Genomic DNA, 20,480 nt, shown 5'->3' on the forward strand with positions numbered 1-20,480 from the left:
CAGACAGAGAGACAGAGAGAGAGAGACAGGGGAAAAGAAAGATGCCTGACAGAAAGAGAGGGGAAGGGTAGAGAGAGTAAAAGATAGAGAGAGAGAGACAAACAGAAAGTGAGAAGAGAGGCAGACAGGCGGAAAGAAAGGAAGGAAGGAAGGAAGAAAGGGAGGCTGCCTGACAGAGCGAGATGGATGAGGGAAAGAGAGAGTGAATGAGAGAGAGACAGAAAGAGACAGAGGAATGAAAGTGAAAAGAAGAGAAGGAGGGAGAGGGCTGGCAGGTCTTGTTGTCGTTTCGCTGGTGGTCTGGCCTAGGAGATTGACTGCCTTGACTTGAACAGCGGGACCAGAGCTCATGTGAGCTGTGAGGCTGTGAGACCGTTGCTCACTCGGTGTGAAGGCTTTGCCGCATTATGTCTTTCTCTTCTCTTCTCTTCTCTTCTCTTCTCTTCTCTTCTCTTCTCTTCTCTTCTCTTCTCGTGTCCTCTCTCCGTCTCCCTCTTCTCTTCTCGTCTCTTGTCTTGTCTTGTCTTGTCTTGTCTTGTCTTGTCTTGTCTTGTCTTGTCTTGTCTTGTCTTGTCTTCTCTTCTCTTCTCTTCTCTTCTCTTCTCTTCTCTGTGCCGGGTGCAAGGGCCTGGATCATCTCCCCTCTTTATGAGCTGCCTCTCCCTTTTGTTGAAGGAGAGGATTGTGCACATCCCAGGGAAAGGTGCAGGACGAAGGGCAACTGTAGTTTTCAGAGTGAGTGGTCCGCACACTTAGAATCCTTTTTGTTGTATTTTATTTTTTCATGGCAGGATAACGTTTCCTGCCATGAAAAAATAAAATACAACAAAAAGGATTCTAAGTTGACTTCTCACTCTGAAAACTGCCTCTCCCTTTTCTCTCCTCTCATCTCATCTTCTCTTCTGTTTTCTTCTCTTCTCTTCTCTTCTTTTCTCCTCCTTTCTCTTCTCTTCTCTCATCGTCCTTTCTCTTCTCTTCTCTTCTCTTCTCTTCTCTTCTCTTCTCTTCTCTTCTCTTCTCTTCTCTTCTCTTCTCTTCTCTTCTCCTCTGTGCCGGGTGCAAGTGCCTGGATAATCTCCCCTCTTTATGAGCTGTTTCAAAGTAAGAGTGTGCACTAAAGAGGATGTGTTTGGTTTCACTCCAGGCTAAAAGTCATACTCCACTCACTCCCCCCAGTAGGCAGACAGGCTCCACTGAACAGCAACGAATCCTTTTATTGTGGAGTCTCGTTGTTCAAGTCTTACACCCCTGACTCCTGCCCTGACTCCCATGCACCCTTTGCGCAGAGTTGGCGTAATCGAATTAGATGGGCCCTACGACTGACGCCCACCCTGTAGCAGAAGAGAGACGTCAGTGAGGTAATGAGGACAAGATGGAGGGTCCTTGTTCTCGTCATGGCCTGAGGTCAGAGGTCAAGCCCCTCTGCTCAGCTGTGATCTTGTCTGCACGTCGCAGCGGTGAACAGTACCGAGCACGCTCACTCACCGGCTGCTGCCAAGTTATCATCAGAGGAGGCCCACAGGGCGGGAAATTCCGCATCGCTATTGCAGCCAATGATATGGGACGTGTTTTGTTTGTTGTTGTTTTTCTAGTTGTTTTTTTTTTAAGGGGGGCGGGGGGGGGTCAGAAAAAAACACAATAAGTCATTGTGATCTGTTTGGCCTGATAAAACCTCTGTTTTCTTTCTTTCTTTCTTTCTTTTTCTCTCTCTCTCTCTCTCTCTCTTCTCTCTCTCTCTCTCTGTCTTCCTCTTTCTCTCTCACTCTCACTCTCACTCACACACACACACGCACGCACACACACACACACACACACACACACACACACACACACACACACACACACACACACACACACACACGCACACACAGAGACACGTCCATGTGCACCGGTTGTCACTGCGTAGAGAAAAAAACACAAAGCAGAGTGGAGTGTGCCGACTGAATGGGGGCATGCAGCCAGCCAGCCACCCTCGAAGAAATAGCCATTGTTCTCTTCTTCTCTGTGTTTTTTCACCCAAAGAGGCACAGACAGACAGACAGGACAGGCAGGTGGGCGGGCAATACATCTCAAGAAAGACATCAGTGTTCCGCTCAGCAGCACACCTGTCTGGGGCCCTTATGGGGTGGGCAGAGGGGTGCAGGGGGTACAAGATTTGCTTTTGAAGATTGTTGAGTAGGCTCTCTAATATTACCGTACAGAAGGTGCTTGCCTGTGAGTTGTTCAGAGTTAGGTCGGGAATAGGGTTAGGTCATAGCAATGTACTGTAACTAATAAAACTCAAGCGTGTAATGCTAAACAACACATGTTACATTGCCCTAATCTAAGCCCCTAACTCTGGGGATGATGAAGCTTTTCTCGAAAAGAAATCCACATTAAAAGCTTCTTACACCGCATTGAGATAATGTGGAGGTGATCAAGGAAGGTTTCCAGGCAAACCAGACCAAGGCAAACTGCCAACTAACCACAGATGAATTCACTCATAAATAGTGCCAAGCCTACCACAACCAACCACCCTGCAAAAAAAATGGCCAACTACCCTTGCACCACTTCTGCACCCCTGCGTCCCTCATCCCTCTACCTGCCCCCGTCTGTGCCCAGACAGGTGTGCTCCTAAGTGGGCCACGGGTGGATGAGGAGCTTCTCTCTGGAGCTGGTGGTGGTGGTGGGAAGAAGCGCTGGTCCCGTTTCATCAGTCAGCGCCTTGGCAGGCAGAAGTGGGGCAGGCAGGCAGGCCTGTTCAGACACAGCCCCCACCACCTGCGTCTGCCTAATACCTGTAGGGCTGATGGATTGCAGATGCCTCTCTCTTAGTCTTGCACGCGCGTCTGTGAGTCTGGTTGCGTGTGTATGTGTGTGAGTGTATGCGTATGTGTGTGTATCATCAACACTCCACCACAACTATGCCCTGGAGGCCAAGAAACCTGTGATGACACAGCGTAGCGTAATCCCACAAACTCACACTGTGGAGAGGGGCGGAGTGATGAAGAGGGCGCGGGGGGACAAACAGAATGACTACATCTCATCCGCAATTTTATTGCTCTGGGGAGGAGCAGCCCTTATATGGTCTGGTCTCTCTTTCCCTCTCTCTTCTTCGCTTCTTCTCCTTTTTTCTGTCTCTTTTTTCTGTATGTCTATCTGTCTCTCCCTCTCTTTCTCTCTCTCTCTCTCTTTCTTCCTCTCATCCCTCTCTCTTCATCCCTTTTTTCCTTTTTCTGTCTCTCTTTTTCTGTCTGTCTGTCTGTCTGTCTGTCTGTCTGTCTATCTTTATTTCTCAGTCTCTCTCTCTCTCTCTCTCTCTCTCTCTCTCTCTCTCTCTCTCTCTCTCTGTCTCTCTCTCTCTCTCCCCTCTCATCCTTCTCTCCTCTTCCCTTCTTTTCCTTTTTTCTCTCTCTCTTTTTCTGTATGTCTATCTGTCTGTCTATCTCTCTCTCTGAACACTGTTGGCATGAACAGTGGTGTAAAGCAGTTCAGTTCCCCTCCGAGAGCGAGTGTCTGTGGTTTCTGTGAGCTGATCCGTGCTACAGTAGAGAGATGCTGTGCCGTGTTCAGTTCCCCCTGTGCAGCTACACAAACACGATAAAGCCACTTCGGAAACCTGAAACCAGACCGTATCAAAATATGGCGTGGCACAGCGGGCGGTTAAGGATGGCAAGGACACACCGTCGCCAGCCCGCCAAGGGGACTTCCTGTGGGTGTACAGGGGTGCCAGCCCACACACACACATCCACACACGCACACACGTACACACATACTGTATATATACAGACGCGGTGAAGGGAAATAGGACTCTCTGTTCAAACACACCTCTGAGCCATCCCTGGACTGCGCCCTGCATGTTCCATGTTCTCTGCTCTGTTCTCTACCGGGCTTCGCCCCGTGTTCCGTGTTCCGTGTGCCGTGCACTGTGCTCTGCAAGGTTGGAGCCGGGGGGGGGATTGGGGGGGGTTTAGGGGACGAGTTGAGGGGTGGGATGTCGGTGTGGCCTGCACCCCTGGCTTGTTTGCCAAACGTGTGGGTGGAACATTGAAATGGAGAGGGGAGGAAATGAAGGGATCAGAAAGGAAAAGGTCAGGCTGGGCTGCTGATGGGACTTGGGGGGTGGAAAAAGGCAGGAGTGTGTTTTTTGGGCAGACCTGGCTGGGACCTGGTGTGTGTGGTAATGGTTTCCCCCATATCTCAACAGTTAAGGAGGCCACCATGACAGTAAGCACATTGACTAGGTCCTCTGCAAAAAAAAATGTTGTATTGTGAACCAGGGCTTTGAACCGGTTCAAGGAACGAAAACGAAAACCGGGAACTTTTAGCATTTTAGAGGGAACAGAAACGAAACCGGAAACGTTATTATTTTTTATGTTCTGGAACGGGAACACTTATTTAAAAATAATGGTAACCGGTTAATACCGGTTAATACCGTTCCTCAAAGAAAAAAAAAAGTCATTATTTTCCTGCACACATTACCATGACTGCTGAGGTTCACGTCCTGTGTGATATCAGACATTCTCTGACTGAATGGAGAGAGAGCTGTGGATTACAAAGTCTCCACTCCACATCTTAAATAAGAGAAACCACTGTCATACAAAAGGGCAGTTTCCATTGCATCATTGTAAGACATTGCAGAGAAGCGCATGTAAAGCGCACCGAGAATGTTCGACGTTATTGGGCATCCATGGCTGCTTCAAATATGCACAAACTCACAATGTCCATCATAGCGCTCCCCGTGACCCAAGTCAGCGTGGAGCGCGCATTTTCATCATTGAGGTTTATTCTCCGCTTCTCCGCTTAGGTCGTCCCTGAATGACAAAATTCTGGAGGATATTCTTTTCATCCGCTTGAATAAACAGTGTGGACTGTTGGCTGACTCATTTGCACTTCCGTCTTTCTTGGATAATTAACGTCAGTTAGGACTATGGGGAGTAATCAGCTGACAGGAACGAAATTAACCGTTCCGGGAACAATATTTTTTTGTTCTAACCGGTTCGGGAACGTCAATTTATTGGTGGAACCCATAACCGGAAACGTTATAATTCCGTTTCTGTTCGGAACGGAACGTTTGGAAAAAAATAACGGTTCAAAGCCCTGATTGTGAATGTATTCATTTAACTCAAGGAAGAGCGCGACACTGCTTCTTCACAATTCACCACTTTTTAATTTTTCCTTTGGTGCTGACGTTTCGGCACTAGGCCTTCATCAGTATTGTGAATGTATAAAATGGCTAAACTCTATTTTTGGGTGGGTTTTCATATCACAGTTCAAATGAAGTAGCACAACAGCCTTTCCTATCTTGATGGTCACATGGCTCTGATAACAGGCTAACCCTCCACCCACCTTGACTACCAAATGTTCTGCGGGGACCACTGGTGGCGGCGCCGTGGGAGGGGAGAGGGGAGAGGAAGCCCTGATCCTCCTAGCCAGCAGCTGGGCTCAGCAGGGGGACGCCTGGCTGGGTGAATCAGGCCCAGGAGCAGTTGTGTTGGTTTAGATGATACCTCCTGGCCACTCACCCTCTTCCTCCTCCACCTCCTCCTTCACCAAGGCTCAAACAGGCCCTTTCATCCTGCTTCAAGTTGGGGATGAAGTCATAACCACACAGTACATTCTCAGACCGCCGCTGTAGCCCAGAAAAACTGACTTCATGCATTTTTGTGTGTGTGTGTGTGTGTGTGTGTGTGTGTGTGTGTGTGTGTGTGTGTGTGTGTGTGTGTGTGTGTGTGTGTGTGTGTGTGTGTGTGTGTGTGTGTGTGTGTGTGTGTGTGTGTGTGTGTGTGTGTGTGTGTGTGTGTGTGTGTGTGTGTGTGTGTGTGTGCGCGCGCGCGCGCGCGAGACAGCTGCTTGAATAACGTCTACGGCAAGACACGGTTGTCAGTAAGATTTAATGTGGTGGAAGGTAATCATTGGTGCTTCTAATTTTGGTTCTCGATGTCACAAAGGGAGCATTCCAGCAAACACACGTAGCCGTGGTGGATTGATTTCGGACTGGTAATTGAGTTTATCAGGCATTGGTGTCGCAAGACGTCCTGCGTTAGGTCTCTATTTTATCCCTTCCCTCCGTCGCCATCCTGTACTTGTCTCTGCTTGTCTGTCATGGTGTCTGTAAGTAAGCATAATGAGATTAGCGGTAAAAGCTTCTTTAGCTCATCGCAAAGCCGGGCTAAAGAAAAATGGCTCACGTGATTGGTGGACTGGGTTTTTGTAGCATTACCGTGTGTTTTCCTGTTGGAAAAAAAACAGAGTAATCTTTATCAGACATTTGGTGTGCAAACAAGGAATTTCCTTGTCAAGGTATGGACATTATGTATACGCAATCAGTTTTTGCAGCATTGTGTTACAATGGTCTCTACTGTATCTCTACAGTATGAAATACCTCATTACCTCTGCATGTTTGGTAGAAGAGAGAGAATGGTGTATATCCATTTTGGAACATTTTGGGAAATTGACATTTTTGTATTGGGCATTCCATTGCATTGCATTGCAAAATGAATTTTATATAGGGCTAAAAAGTATGTTCTCAAAATATTTGAATGGCAAGAATTCACACATATATGATAGAAGTTCTGAACAGTCATTTCCAATAATAAATAGCAAACGTCAAAAATGGTGGATATGTCGTTTTGCAACAAAACTCTTCAAAATCAACCTTATGTCCACAGGTGTGGCAAATTGGTGATTTGTTTTTATCCTGATGAAGGCTCATTTCTGTGTCACTCTCCATCTGTGTACCGGGAGGAATTCATTGTTTTAAATAGAGATGTACCGGATCCAAGATCCGGTTCCGGATCCGGCAGGATAATAGGGTTTTTCGGACTATCCGGATCCGGCAGGATCTTAAGCAGTGGATCCGGTATCCGGCAGTTACCTAAAAATCAGGATCTGGGGCATCTCTACTTTATACAGTGAGGAGAATAAGTATTTGATCCCTTGCTGATTTTGTTGGTTTGCCCACTAATAAAGACATGATCAGTCTTTAATGTTAATGATAATATGTATTCTAATATGGAGAGACAGAATATCAAAAAGAAAATCCAGAAATTAACTCTAAAGAATATATAATAATTGATTTATATTTAATTGAGGGAAATAAGTATTTGATCCCCTGCCAACCATTAAGAGTTCTGATCCAGCAGATCAAATGGCACTTCCAATCAACCTGTTATCTGAATTGAACACACCTGTTAATAGTAACCTGCACAAAAGACACATTGAATCTGCAGAATCAGTCCATAGAATCAGTCAATCAATCAAACTAAACTTGCCAACATGGGACAGACCAAAAAGCTGTCAAAGGATGTCAGGGACAATATTTTAGAACTCAACAAGGCTGAAATGGGCTCCTGGGTATTAAAGAGCAAACTGTTGGTGCATTTCTTCCCAATTTTAGGACATACAAAATGATTATCAATCATCAATCTTAGGCCTGTCTCTGGTTCCATACAAGATTTGACCTTGTGGGAATTTAATAATCAGAAAAAAAGGAGATAAAGCACCTTAAAACTGTATGGGAGGAGCTAGGAAATGATCTCAAGGCAGCTGGGACCTCAATCACTAAGAAAACTATTGGAAACACTTGATACCACAGCGGATTAAAATCTTGCAGTGCATGTATGGTACCCCGGCTTCAGAAGGAACCTGTTCAGGCTCACCTGAGGTTTGCCAATGAACGTCAAACTGGATTAGGATATGATTGGGAGGTGCTGGAATCAGATGACACCAAAATCAAACTGTTTGGCATTAACAAAACTCGATGTGTTTGGAGGAAGAGAAATGCTGCCTATGATCCCAAGAACAACACCTTCTCCAACATCATAAATGAAAGTGGTAACATTATGTTTTGAGGTTGTTTGTCTGGCCAAGACACAGGACAACTTCACATCGTCAAGAAATGGATGGAGGGAGGCATGTAAACGTACAATGCTGCATGCCAACCTCTTTCCCACCACCACTAGACTGAAGGTGGGTCATGGATTGGCCTCCCAAAATGATAATAATCCATAACATACAGCCCAAGCAACGAAGGAGTAGCTCAAGCAGAAGCACATTAAGGTCATGAAGTGGCCTAGACAGTTTCCAAACATTAACCCTATAATAATCCTGTGAAGGGAACAGAAGCTCCCATTTGGCAAGCTACGGTCATACAACTGAAGTGATTTAGAGATGATCTGCAAAGAAAAGTGGACAAAAATCCTTTCTAATATATCCACAAACATTGTCATTAACTGAAAGAAACATCTGACCTCTGTATGAGAAAACAAGGGCTTTGCCACCAAGTATTTTGTCTTCTTTGACTAGAGGGGTCAAATACTTATTTTCCTCAATGGAATACAAATCAATTAAAGTATATTCTTCAAAGTTATTTTCTGGATTTTCTTTTTGATATTCTGTCTCTCTATATTAGAATACATTTTATCATTAATATTATAGAATGATCATGTCTTTATTAGTGGGCAAACCAACAAAATCAGCAAGGGATCAAATACTTATTCTCCTCACTGTACGTAGCCTAGGCTTTTCGGTCAGTCTTTCACAACCCCAATCGCTGCATGGAGTGAAAGCCCTTTGGAAGCGGTCGTTGACGGCAGTGTGGCAGTAAGCCAATGAGTCTTAAAAATAGTTTGCGCCAACGTAATAAAAAGGGCCCACGTGTGCGAGTTGGCTATGTGTTTCAGGATCCGTTATCCGGTTCCGGATCCGGCAGGATCTTAAGCAGTGGATCCGGTATCCGGCAGGATCCTAAAAATCAGGATCCGGTGCATCTCTAGTTTTAAATAGAAGAAGCCTTTTTACCATCACCTCTATTCAAATGCACAGAGGAGAAGCAATAGCTATTTCACGGCTAGTAAACTGCAATCAATACATATTGAATCCTCTGAGTTAAATTAAAAGCTGTTCCACACTGTTTGAACTAAGAGTTTTCAGCATAGTGTGTGTGTGTGTGTGTGTGTGTGTGTGTGTGTGTGTGTGTGTGTGTGTGTGTGTGTGTGTGTGTGTGTGTGTGTGTGTGTGTGTGTGTGTGTGTGTGTGTGTGTGTGTGTGTGTGTGTGTGTGTGTGTGTGTGTGTGTGCGTACTAGGGGAATTGGACAGAAGTTCTTCCATTATTCTTTGAGTGTACATCAGAGCAATGTTTCTCAGTGCTCTCCAAACCCTAACTTGTGGTGGTGGTTTCTCTTTCCCCATCTCATGTGCAGTGTCTGATCATCGGTGGAGGGCCATGCGGTCTGCGGACGGCCATCGAGCTGGCCCTGCTGGGTGCCAAGGTGGTGGTCATCGAGAAGAGGGACTCCTTCTCCCGGAACAACGTGCTCCATCTCTGGCCCTACACCATCCACGACCTGCGCGGCCTGGGAGCCAAGAAGTTCTACGGCAAGTTCTGTGCCGGAGCCATAGACCACGTCAGTGAGTACACATTATGGGCTTCTCTGTTCGTCCGCGGTGGCTGCTGCTGCTGCTGCTGGCTTCATATTACTGACTTCCATGCAGCACAGTGGTTGTGTTGTGCTGCCCTTAAGGCATTAGGACATGCGAGTAGACAAGAGACAGTAAACAATACAAAGCCACAACTGAAGGCCAATTTTCAAATTATAGAACTGAAACTCGTGTGTGTGTGTGTGTGTGTGTGTGTGTGTGTGTGTGTGTGTGTCTGTGTGTGTGTGTGTCTGTGTGTGTGTGTGTCTGTGTGTGTCTCTGCATTTATGTGTGTGTTTGTGTTATGTACACAATCCACTTCTGCAATTGCTTTTTGTTTTTTCTTGGCCTGCGCCATTTGCCATTTGTTAACATTTTTCTCCGGGGCCTGGTGGTCTGTGTCTGTCTGTCAGGTATTCGGCAGCTCCAGCTGGTGCTGTTGAAAGTGGCGCTGCTGGTAGCCGTTGAGTTCCACGTCAACGTGGAGTTCGTCAAGCTGCTGGAGCCCCCAGAGGACCAGGAGAACGAAGGTGACTACTGCTGCCTTACATGGAGCCCCGGCAACACACCACAGCCCCTTTCGCTCTTATTCAGCCATCCTGCCAAAGGGGTCTGTTGTCCCGGGCCCAGGGAGAGTGGGGACTCAGATTTGGGTTGTCATTTCTTTGCATGTATTGAATGAGGGGCCCTTTCAGATCACTTTGTCCTGAGCCCTGCCAAAGCTGTCAGCGGGGGTCCTGTTGTCCCGGGCCTGCCCAGAATTGGATTGTCATTACATTGCATGATGTGTTGAATGGGGGGCCCATTCAGATGACTTTGTCCTGGGCCCTGCCAAAGCTGTCAGCGGCCCTGCAATGGCCGTTGCAGCACACATGCAACCGTTTACATCTTACAAGTCCGTCCAACACCCAAATATTATACCTAGTTATGGAGGAGTAACAGTATGCAATTTACCAATTTACCATGCCTGTCCAAGTTTTCGGAAAAAAGCACACGTCGTACAAATTGACAGTTTATTATTCTATTTATAATGCAGTTGACTTCATGGCGCTGTTTTTTTGTGCTCCTTTCTGGAAAAGAAGAAGGGAAAATAATAGCCGTGAGGCTGTGCTCGTGCAAACTCTGGAGCACTTGGCAGACATGCAGACATACAGGCAGGCACGCAAGCAGACAGGCAGGGCAGGCAGGGCAGGCAGGCAGGCAGGCAGGCAGGCAAGCAGACAGGCAGGGCAGGCAAACATGCACGCAAGCAGACAGGCAGGGCAGGCAGGCAGGCACGCAAGCAGACAGGCAGGGCAGGCAGACATGCAGGCAGGCAGGCACGCAAGCAGACAGGCAGGGCAGGCAGACATGCAGGCAAGCAGGCAGGCACGCAAGCAGACAGGCAGGGCAGGCAGGGCAGGCAGGCAGGCAGGGCATGCAGACATGCAGGCAGGCAGACAGGCAAACAGACAGACAGACAGGCAGACATGCAGGCATGCAAGCAGACAGGCAGGCAGGCAGGCAGGCAGGGTTGCGAGGTACATCAGTGGTAACACTGGCATGCACATCAAGGCTCCTGATAACCAGTTGCTTTTCCACCGGCCCCTCACGCGCTCTCTCAGCTCACTCGGCTCGGCTCGGCTCGCTCTCCTGACGGCCATTAGAGAGAGGCACATCAGCTCCAGGAAGAGACAAAGCCCCAACGCTGAAAACAATGAACTTCCTGACTCTGTACAGTAATCGCTCACCCCTGTGAAAATATATATCGCCATGGAGACCGATGGGTCAACAGCGTGAAAAATAACATTGAACCCCCCAACCACCACCACCACCACCGCCTCCCCCAAAGGAGAAAACCATCTTGTGTTTCGTTCGTGGCCAAAGAGCGCTCTGACTAAACCACATTAAAAAAAACGCACGGGGAAATGTGTGCGTTGGTGTATCTAAAACGCAGAGAATTGGCCTAATCAAGTGCTGATTATTCAGGGTAATTATGTGGCCTCTCTCGTTTTCCCTCTCTGCCTTGCAGCAAGGTGTGGTGGGTTGCCAGATGTGCATGCTTTAATCGTAATTATTTATTAATTTGTGGTGGTGGTGGTGGGGGGTGGGGCAGGGGGGTTCTCCTTTTCATTGATGGAAAAGATGAAAAAGAGAGATACAGTAAGTGACTTGGACGGAGAGATGAGAGCATGAAAATGACCTTAGATCAGGCATGAGGGATTTTAATGCAGTGCATTACGGTGCTGTTTGGAAGTGCCACTGATCTGAGGAATGCCATTTCATCGCGGGCGAAGTGAGTCGTCAGGAGGGGGCTGCTTTTGATTTGGGCTTTCCTTTTCGTCTACCGGCGATGATCGTTAACTGCCCCCCACCCTCCGACCCCCCACTCCCCCATTACTTCCTCCTCTATGAAGAACGACAGTGAGCTGATAGCAGCACGAGTGGCTTTCTAAATTAGGATCTTCTGTTGCTGTGCCGCTGTGGACGTGCCCACCATACCCTTCAAAACCTGCACCACAGCTGCACTGCCGGCTCCATTACTTCCATTACTTCCCGTAAAATGGAACAACAGGTGTCTGCAGTTGTGTTTACCTAAGCATATGAATATGATAAGAGAACGTGACACCCATGACGAGGCAGGAGACACACACACACACACACACACACACACACACACACACACACACACACACACACACACACACACACACACACACACACACACACACACACACACACACACACACACACACAGCTGCCCCCTCCCTTTATGTAAGGGGAGAACAGTAGACATGGTGGGTGAGGTATATTATGTAAGCCGTGACCCTGAGCTCTGCCAGTGTGAGGAGCGGTGCTGATGGCTACTCCCTTTTTTCATCGATGTGTTGACAGGTGATAAATATGGCTCCTGACAGCAAACAACAAGCAGTCTGCTGTGCACCCTTGACATTCAAATCTGTGTGTGTGTGTGTGTGTGTGTGTGTGTGTATAGGTGTGTTTGTTTGTCTGTGGGTGGGTGTTGTGTGTGTGTGTGCCATACATCAATGTGTTTATGTTTGAGTGTGTACCTTTTTGTCATTGTATGGATCTGTTTACACTCATGTGTTTGTATATGTCTGCTTATGTCTTTGTGGTGTGTGTGCGTGTGTGCGTGCTTGTGCGTGTGTGCGTGCCTGTATGTGTTTGGGTGCGTGTCATCCACTGTAGGTCCTGGTTGGAGGGCAGAGCTGCGTCCTGCTGATCACCCCGTGGCTGACTTCGACTTTGACGTGGTGGTGGGGGCGGACGGACGCCGGAACACTCTGGAAGGTAGGTGGGTGCTGCTGCTGAAGTGCAGCCAGCTGCAGACGGCGTTGGTGTCTGGTAAACAAACAAAGTCACTTTTTTTTAGACTCGTTTGCGACCTATTTACGTAGTAACTATACAAGAACGATAGAGTTTCTTCTATATTTGGAAAGGATGTGTTGGATGGACACAGTGACGGGACATGTGATCATCAGGTCATCTGAGAAGAAAAGTATTCGCCCTAGCTTTGCTGCCATAAGTTGTTTACCGATTAGGTTGTCTCAAAACTATTCCCCCATATTCTGTAAATAGCCCCAAAAATGGTTGATGTCAAGAGGTCTTAAGCTGGAATGTCTGCATTCCTCCGAACACTTCAGAAGTTATGCGATAACAATACATATGGCCAAGTTTGTGTCATGGCGGAGCTCTGTTATTAATATGAAGCATGCATAGCGACTGTAACCAAGATGCATGCAGGATTCCTGGCCAGCGCATTGCCCTTGGCGCCGTTCTTTCTCGCTCTCCCTTTCTACCATTCTCCTGTCCTTTTAAAGGTTGTTATTTTCATCCGGGGAAGTTGCAGAACTATAGGAGGGTAGGCTCACTTCCAGTAAAGTTATACCCCATGATGTCATGGCTCTCCCTGGGTAATGGAGGAGGGAGGGGTGGGCGGGTGTGGGGGTGTGGGGGTTAGTGTTGTGCTCCAAACCAGTGCAGCAGCATTGGGGCCTAAATAAAGCAAAGGCTGTTTGACCCCCCCACCCCCCACCCCTCCCTGTGGCTTTGGAGGGGAGGGGGCCTAGGAGTGCGATGCAGACCCCCCTGCATTCATTCTTTCATACTTACACCCGTCATCTTTTTCACCTTTTCCAGCCTCAAAACAGCTCGGCATGCCTAAAAATGGGCATGGCGCGTTTCGAAAAAAAAAAGTGCAAGGCAATGTAGGGCGGCAAACAGGGAAAGTAGTCCAGCGCTTGCATACTCGAGCTGAACCAACTTCGAGAACTTGTCAGGCTTTTTTTTCATGCGTGTGTCTCACTTTCTTTTCTGAAGATGGACGGAGCAGAGAGGGCTATTTTTGCCTTGTCTAGGGAAAGTTAAATTAAGACCCAATCGTCCATCTCAGGGGACTTGCCGCTGTATTCGGAAAGAGTGATGTGAACGAGGGGAGAAGAGGAGAGGAGAGGAGAGGAGAGGGGTGGGCTGGGGAGTGGTGTGTGGTCGGGTGGTGGGGGAATGCCCCAGTGAATTAACATGACAGTAATGGAGCAGCCTTGACTTGGACCATAATCAGCTGCAAGCTGCAAGTCGAAGGAAAAAAAGCACTTTTTAGGGCCTCATATATTATTTTGTAGGGGACGAGCAGGAGGGGAAAGAGGAGAGGAAAGTGGAGGAAGAGGCTTAAGTTTGAGGCTGAGGCTCATCTTCCTTCTCTGCCCATCTCTTGCTCGCTCTCTCTCTCTCTCTCTCTCTCTCTCCCTCCCCCTGTCTGTCTCTGTCTGTTTGTTGTCTGTCTGTCTGTCTCTCTCTCTCTCTCTCTCTCTCTCTCTCTCTCTCTCTCTCTCTCTCTCTCTCTCTCTCTCTCTCTCTCTCTGCATGTGTGTGTGTCTTTGCCCCTCTCTCTCTCTCCCTCTCTCTCTCTCTCTCTCTCTCTCTCTCTCTCTCTCTCTCTCTCTCTCTCTCTCGCTCTCTCTGTCTGTCTCTCTCTCTCTCCCCTCACTCGAGAGTGTAATTAGGGTGTATTCCTCCGGTTGTGGTAACTCTAGCTGGGTATTAGCCTGTAGCCTGCAGGGTGAGCTATGGAGATGAGTTGGCAGGGCTGGGGCCTTGTTGTGTCCCCATACGTATGGTACGTCGCTCTGTGTGCCTGCTCTGCTCTGCGTGCAGATGTCCCAGACATTTGTTGTTGTGTCACAGCATCTGGCGGAGACAGCCTGTGTCTCCCTCTGCACACTCCCAGCAAAAAGAGGAACTTTTTTTCTCAGGGGGAATGTTTTATTTCAGATGATGGGAGAGGACAGGCCGGTCGGATTCATTATTGGTTTGGCAGGGTAGATATTTTTGTTGTTTTTTGGGGGTTTTTTTCATAACGTGGCCCATGTCGTGACATTTTATCATACCGTTTTTTTAGGTTGCGGTTGCCTCTGATAACGTGTGACTTTTCAGCTCCATGCCGCTTCATTTCACTTCTGCTGGGATTGGGCGTTTAACTGAAAAGAGCAAAGTAAATAGCCATAAGGGCTCTGGGTCTGAAGGGCTGTGTGACGTCGGACACAACCTTTTTGAGGGAAAAGTGCTCTTTCCAATGAAATTTTCATAGCTATTTTCTTCACGGCCATTTAAAATTGAATGACTGCGGCAAATTTTGCTGTTGGCCCTGTCCAGGCAAAGAAAAGTCTGTATGGCAGTGCATTGGATATTAGCACAAGGACAGAATACTCATTACCAGTGTCCTTCACCGGAGCATCACTTAGCCTGCAGTTATGCGGTTGTAAAAATGTCCTCACCTTTGTAGATGGCCCAAGCCTCAGAGAGCCCAAAATAAACTGGCCTGTGATTTAGGCTGGGCGGCAGATTTCCCATGGATTAGTATGCGGCAGAATATATAACGTGACTTTCTCACTCTCTCTCTCTCTCTCTCTCTCTCTCTCTCTCTCTCTCTCTCTCTCTCTCTCTCTCTCTTCTCTCTCTTCTCTCTCTTCTCTCTCTTCTCTCTCTTCTCTCTCTCTCTCTCTCTCTTCTCTCTCTATCTTCTATCTCTCTCTCTCTCTCTTCTCTCTCTCTTCTCTTCTCTCTCTTCTCTCTCTCTCTCTCTCTCTCTCTCTCTCTCTCTCTCTCTCTTCTCTCTCTCTCTCTCTCTCTCTCTCTCTCTCTCTCTCTCTCTCTCTCTCTCTCTCTCTCTGTGCCTCCCCCTTTCCTGTCTGTGTGGGCACATATAGGTTTCAAGAGGAAAGAGTTTCGAGGAAAACTAGCCATTGCCATCACCGCCAACTTCGTGAACCGGAACACCACGGCGGAGGCCAAAGTGGAGGAGATCAGCGGGGTGGCGTTTATCTTCAATCAGAAGTTCTTCCTGGACCTCAGAGATGAGACAGGTTGGCACAGAGCCACTAGATGTTGCCCTGAAACTGCATTTTCAAAGTCCTGCCAGCACAGCTAGTCGTCAAGCATGATTACTCAAATTGCTTTACAAATAAAGTTGCGGGCATTTTTGAAATCGTGTTTGTACTTGATGAAGTTCTCACAGTTAGGCGCCATGTTCCCTGGTGCACTCCTGTCCTCATTCAGCCTCTCTGTTGCCTTCCCCTCCTCCTTCACCACAGGCATAGATCTGGAGAACATTGTGTATTACAAGGACAATACGCACTACTTTGTCATGACGGCCAAGAAACAGAGTTTACTGGACAAGGGCGTCATTATCAACGTAAGTGGCCACAGACATGGTCAGCAGACGTCTGCGCGTACTACATGTGTTTATATTTGTCTGTGTGTTTGTGTGTGTGTTTGTGTGCATGTGCGTGTGTTTGTGTGTGTGTTTGTGCGAGTGTACTTTCCGCGTGTGCGTGTGTGTGCGTGTGTGCGTGTGTGTGTGTGTGTGTGTGTGTGTGTGTGTGTGTGTGTGTGTGTGTGTGTGTGTGTGTGTGTGTGTGTGTGCGAGTGTGTGTGTGTGTGTGTGCGTGTGTGTGCGTGTGTGTGTGTGTGCGTGTGTGTGCGTGTGTGTGTGTGTGTGTGTGTGTGTGTATGAGTGTGCGTGTGCGTGTGCATGTGTGTCTGTTTGCGTGCGTGTCTGTCTATGCACGCCTGTTTGCAGGCGTGGGTGTATGTGTGTTTGTTTCACGTGAATCCATGTGTGTGTGTGCGGATGTTTTGATGTGGGGAGTTTGGAGAGCGGGCTGCAGGCTGCAGGCATCTGCGGTGGTCTGCCAGCGGAGGAGGTTTTATTAGCAGGGGCACCGTAAACACAGGCATGAGTAGCCGCCATTATCCATAACACATCCCCGAGGAGGGCATATTTCAACGGATTATGAGGTGCCTGGGGCCGCGTGTTCCCACACGCTCCTCCGATCCTGCCCACTCCCTTCACACGCATCCAGCACCCTCTCTCACACACAAACAAAAAATATATAGACGTAGTGTAACACGTATTCCTCTGGGAAAGTAGGCAAACGGACGTGTTGAGCAGAGTCATGTCAACACAAGCACTTGAACGAACAAACTTAACAAACAAAACATGTGCACGCAAACACATGCACCCGCGTAGTTTGTTTAATGCGTACCTCATCAGGGATGCGCTGTGTTTAGACTGGTTCCATTTCGTCTGAGTCATGGCCGCCAGCCCCAAGCCCAGAAGCACATGGAGGGATCAGCAGTTTAGATTGCCGCTGTCACTGAACACATCTCTGGGTGTCCTGGAGGTGTTTGTGTTCTAGAAACTTCCTTCCTCGTTGACCTTAGTAATGTGCCACTGACGTCCGTTACCGGAAACGTCGACTGCCGCAATAGTTGGTTTTTTTTTTCACCACCGCCTGACATCATCGATGACATGACTTTTCAACATGACTAAAGTCCAAAAGAATTTAATAACAAGGTCAGGTTTCATAGCCTACTCATTCGTTTTTTTTGTGTACCTACAGTGTACATTGGCCAACATTTAAGTGGTTTTATCCCTGAGATTTTGGTATCTGCGGTCAAACATATTGATGTCATGACTTCCACAGACGTTTGGAGCTTGAGCATCAAGAGGGATTACTGAGACTAGACGAGTGGGAGCAAGAGAGATTTCTAAAATACAGGGGAGGATGGGGGAGAAATGGAGGATTTAGCAGCTATGGTTTTACATAACTCCCCAAAAATCTGATACATCAGCAGCACAAAAACAGTTGACAAGAAAAACAGAACCTCATTACTTACAAAGTAATACTCTGCTCTCCCCCCCACACAGGACTATATAGACACTGAAATGCTCCTGAGCAGCAGCAATGTGAACCAGGATGCTCTGCTGGGCTATGCCAAGGAGGCGGCCGACTTTGCCACCCACTACCAGATGCCCACGCTGGACTTTGCCATAAACCACCAGGGCCTGCCTGACGTGGCCATGTTTGATTTCACCTGCATGTACGCCGCGGACAACGCTGCTCTGGTCCGTGAGAGGTTCAGCCACCAACTGCTGGTGGCCCTTGTGGGGGACAGTTTACTAGAGGTAAGACTGAGGGTTAAGGATTACTCCCTGTGGCCCAGCCGTGACTCTAATGGCTAACCCGGGTTCGATGCCCGGCCGGGGTCATTTCCCGATCCTTCCCCATTTCTCTCTCCCAGCCATTTACTGCCTGTTCTCCACTGTCCTATCAAATAATAAAGGCATAAAAAATATAAAAAAAAGGATTACACCCTGTGAGGTAGGCGCCACCACACCAACTTATGTGCTATTGTCATTATAAGATGAGTAGCTGAATTAGGTGCGAGTAATTGAGAGTTAGGTACATGCCACCACCTTGTATGCTTCTGTGAGTATCATACAATATAAACCGCTTACTATAGCTTACTTGGGCTGCAGTAGGCTTAATACTGTGGAGGAAACCTGTTGAAATAAATGACCTGTTGTAGTCAAGGAGTCTTGTTTGTTGACGAGTTGTTTTTGTTTGTGTTTGTTTGTGTGTGTGCACGTATCAGCCGTTTTGGCCCATGGGCACAGGGTGCGCTCGTGGCTTTCTGGCAGCGTTTGACACAGCCTGGATGGTGAAGAGCTGGGCACAGGGCCGGCCGCCAATAGAGGTGCTGGCAGAGAGGTGAGTGAGGCTGACACTGGACACCAAAGGACACACACTCGCACGCACCACAGAAGTTCAAGTGGCTTTGTAGAGTTTTGATCATACCAATGGATTAGTCCAGCTGATGTAGAGTAGGAGATGACAGAAGAGATGGATGTTTTTTTTAAGTAGCTGAGTAATTTTCCATTCCTCAGCAAATCAGTAGCTTATAGAAGCTCAAGTCAAGGACTAGATGTTGGAAATGTCTGTCAAATGGGAGGATGCTAGTGGTTTGGGCAACGCGTTAAAGAGCAATTCGGTTTGGATAACTATAGAAAAAGATCAATAAAAAGAAAGCATTTTTATTTCTCTTTTTAGTAGTTACAAAATAGTATCCATGCATACCTTGCTGCACATTCTCCAAAGTCACAGGCTGTATCGGTTCTGATTCCTTTGTGCATTTCAGGGAGAGTTTGTACCGGTTACTACCTCAGACCACGCCTGAGAACATTGCCAAAAACTTTGATCAGTACACCCTCGACCCGGGCACACGATACCCCAATCTCAACTCCAACTGCGTCAGACCTCACATGGTAAGATGAGATATGCAAATGAGACACCGGGATCACACAGTATACTCTGTTACAATGGCATGTGTTTCTATAAATTAAAGTAGAGCTGTCTTTGTAATGTCATTCTATAGTGTAATAGTCTAGGTGTATAAAATAGTAGATCGTCTAATAGCATGTCCATGTAAGAGTAGACCGTTGTAGATCATTGACTGTAATTAAGGCCCAGGGATTTAAAAAAAAAATGCTCAGTACACAAATTGGTACACAAGAAACTAAAACAAGCACAATTTTGTATGTAGTTATGACCTGGTCTGGCATGTGTGTTGTTTGCCTCCACTCATGTGTTTTTTGGGGGTGCTGTTTTGTAGGTGCGTCACCTCTACATCAATGGAGAGCTGAAGGCCTGTTCCTTGGAACGAGCAGCCACAGTGCGCCGTCCTGTCAACCTGTCTAGACGAGGTCAGTGCCATTGTTACTGCTCCGCGGCGCGGGGTTACCCAATTGTGGTTACGCAGTCTGTAAATGCCGGTTTTACTTCAGAATTGCAGGACTGCTGTGCCTGTGCAGTCTTCCAGCAGAAGACACACTCTTATTTATTTAATGTGTGGCTCAGACGCACTGTGTACAAGCTGCAGCCTGTCTGAAGTGGTCTTGTGCGCAAAAACACACCCTCCCTCCAAGATGAGAAAGCAGCACGTCCCAATTAAACCAGTGCTCTGGGCATCGCTTTGGTCCCAGTAGTCGTGAAGTTTTGAGTACTTTGAGGATGCGCCTTAACAGTCGTACACAAATCAAAAGCCTCCTTTCTAGCGCAGTGGAAGTTTTACCCCCGTGGCCTTCTCACAAATGTTGGCTGTTGAGCTGTTCTTAAATCTTTACGTGGGGAGTTGGGACATCTGTCTGGGGTTTGTTTTTACTTAATGTAGACAAGGTCGTCTGAGGAGCTACTGTGTGTTGAGTCGCTCTCTCCTGCCTCTCTGTCTCTTTCTGCAGACGTCTAAATACACAAACTTATTTGGTCCCACATGACTTTTCTGGGCCTAGCTGAAGAATGACCATTGTAAAATTTATGGGCAAAACAAACTTTAAAGCTCAAATAAGGATGGATTTATCGTTACCGTCCTCCCCCCACCTTTACACAAACAACACACATGGCAATGAATAATGTGAAAAATCACAAATATTTGAAGTCGGCGCTACATAACCGTGAGTTGCCCCTAATATGAATCTTCTGGTTACTTCTAAAAAAAATCAACAAACCACAGCTCTTCCCCTGCAGCCTACACATATACCCACCCCCGTTTTTCCGGTAAGGTTGCAGTATACAATGATGGGCAAGTCTTAACAAAGCAGCACATCACATACCTCACCTGTCTGCCCCTTTTATCTGTGCTCACCCCTGACCGACTCTATCACCACAATCAGCTGTGCGGTAACTATGGGCTGGGCCGTTGTAACTAAGGGGTTGGCCGCTGTTTGTCATCACTCCAGTCA

General features: G+C 47.5%; 1 protein-coding gene across 6 annotated transcripts in view; it reads left to right on the forward strand.

The window, feature by feature from the left end:
- The window catches only part of mical2a (microtubule associated monooxygenase, calponin and LIM domain containing 2a), a 58,929-nt gene that overhangs the window by 16,701 nt on the left and 21,748 nt on the right, over positions 1-20,480 (forward strand). For all 6 annotated transcript variants that reach the window (XM_063189271.1, XM_063189272.1, XM_063189273.1 and 3 more), the window contains exons 3-11: positions 9,184-9,391; positions 9,814-9,930; positions 12,590-12,691; positions 15,607-15,762; positions 15,991-16,091; positions 17,610-17,867; positions 18,338-18,453; positions 18,881-19,007; positions 19,355-19,445. In XM_063189271.1, the coding sequence (XP_063045341.1) occupies positions 9,184-9,391; positions 9,814-9,930; positions 12,590-12,691; positions 15,607-15,762; positions 15,991-16,091; positions 17,610-17,867; positions 18,338-18,453; positions 18,881-19,007; positions 19,355-19,445 (1,276 nt within the window). The remainder of the gene's footprint in view (positions 1-9,183; positions 9,392-9,813; positions 9,931-12,589; positions 12,692-15,606; positions 15,763-15,990; positions 16,092-17,609; positions 17,868-18,337; positions 18,454-18,880; positions 19,008-19,354; positions 19,446-20,480) is intronic.

This window comes from Engraulis encrasicolus, chromosome 22 (genome assembly GCF_034702125.1).
Source record: "Engraulis encrasicolus isolate BLACKSEA-1 chromosome 22, IST_EnEncr_1.0, whole genome shotgun sequence".
Lineage (NCBI taxonomy): Eukaryota > Metazoa > Chordata > Actinopteri > Clupeiformes > Engraulidae > Engraulis > Engraulis encrasicolus.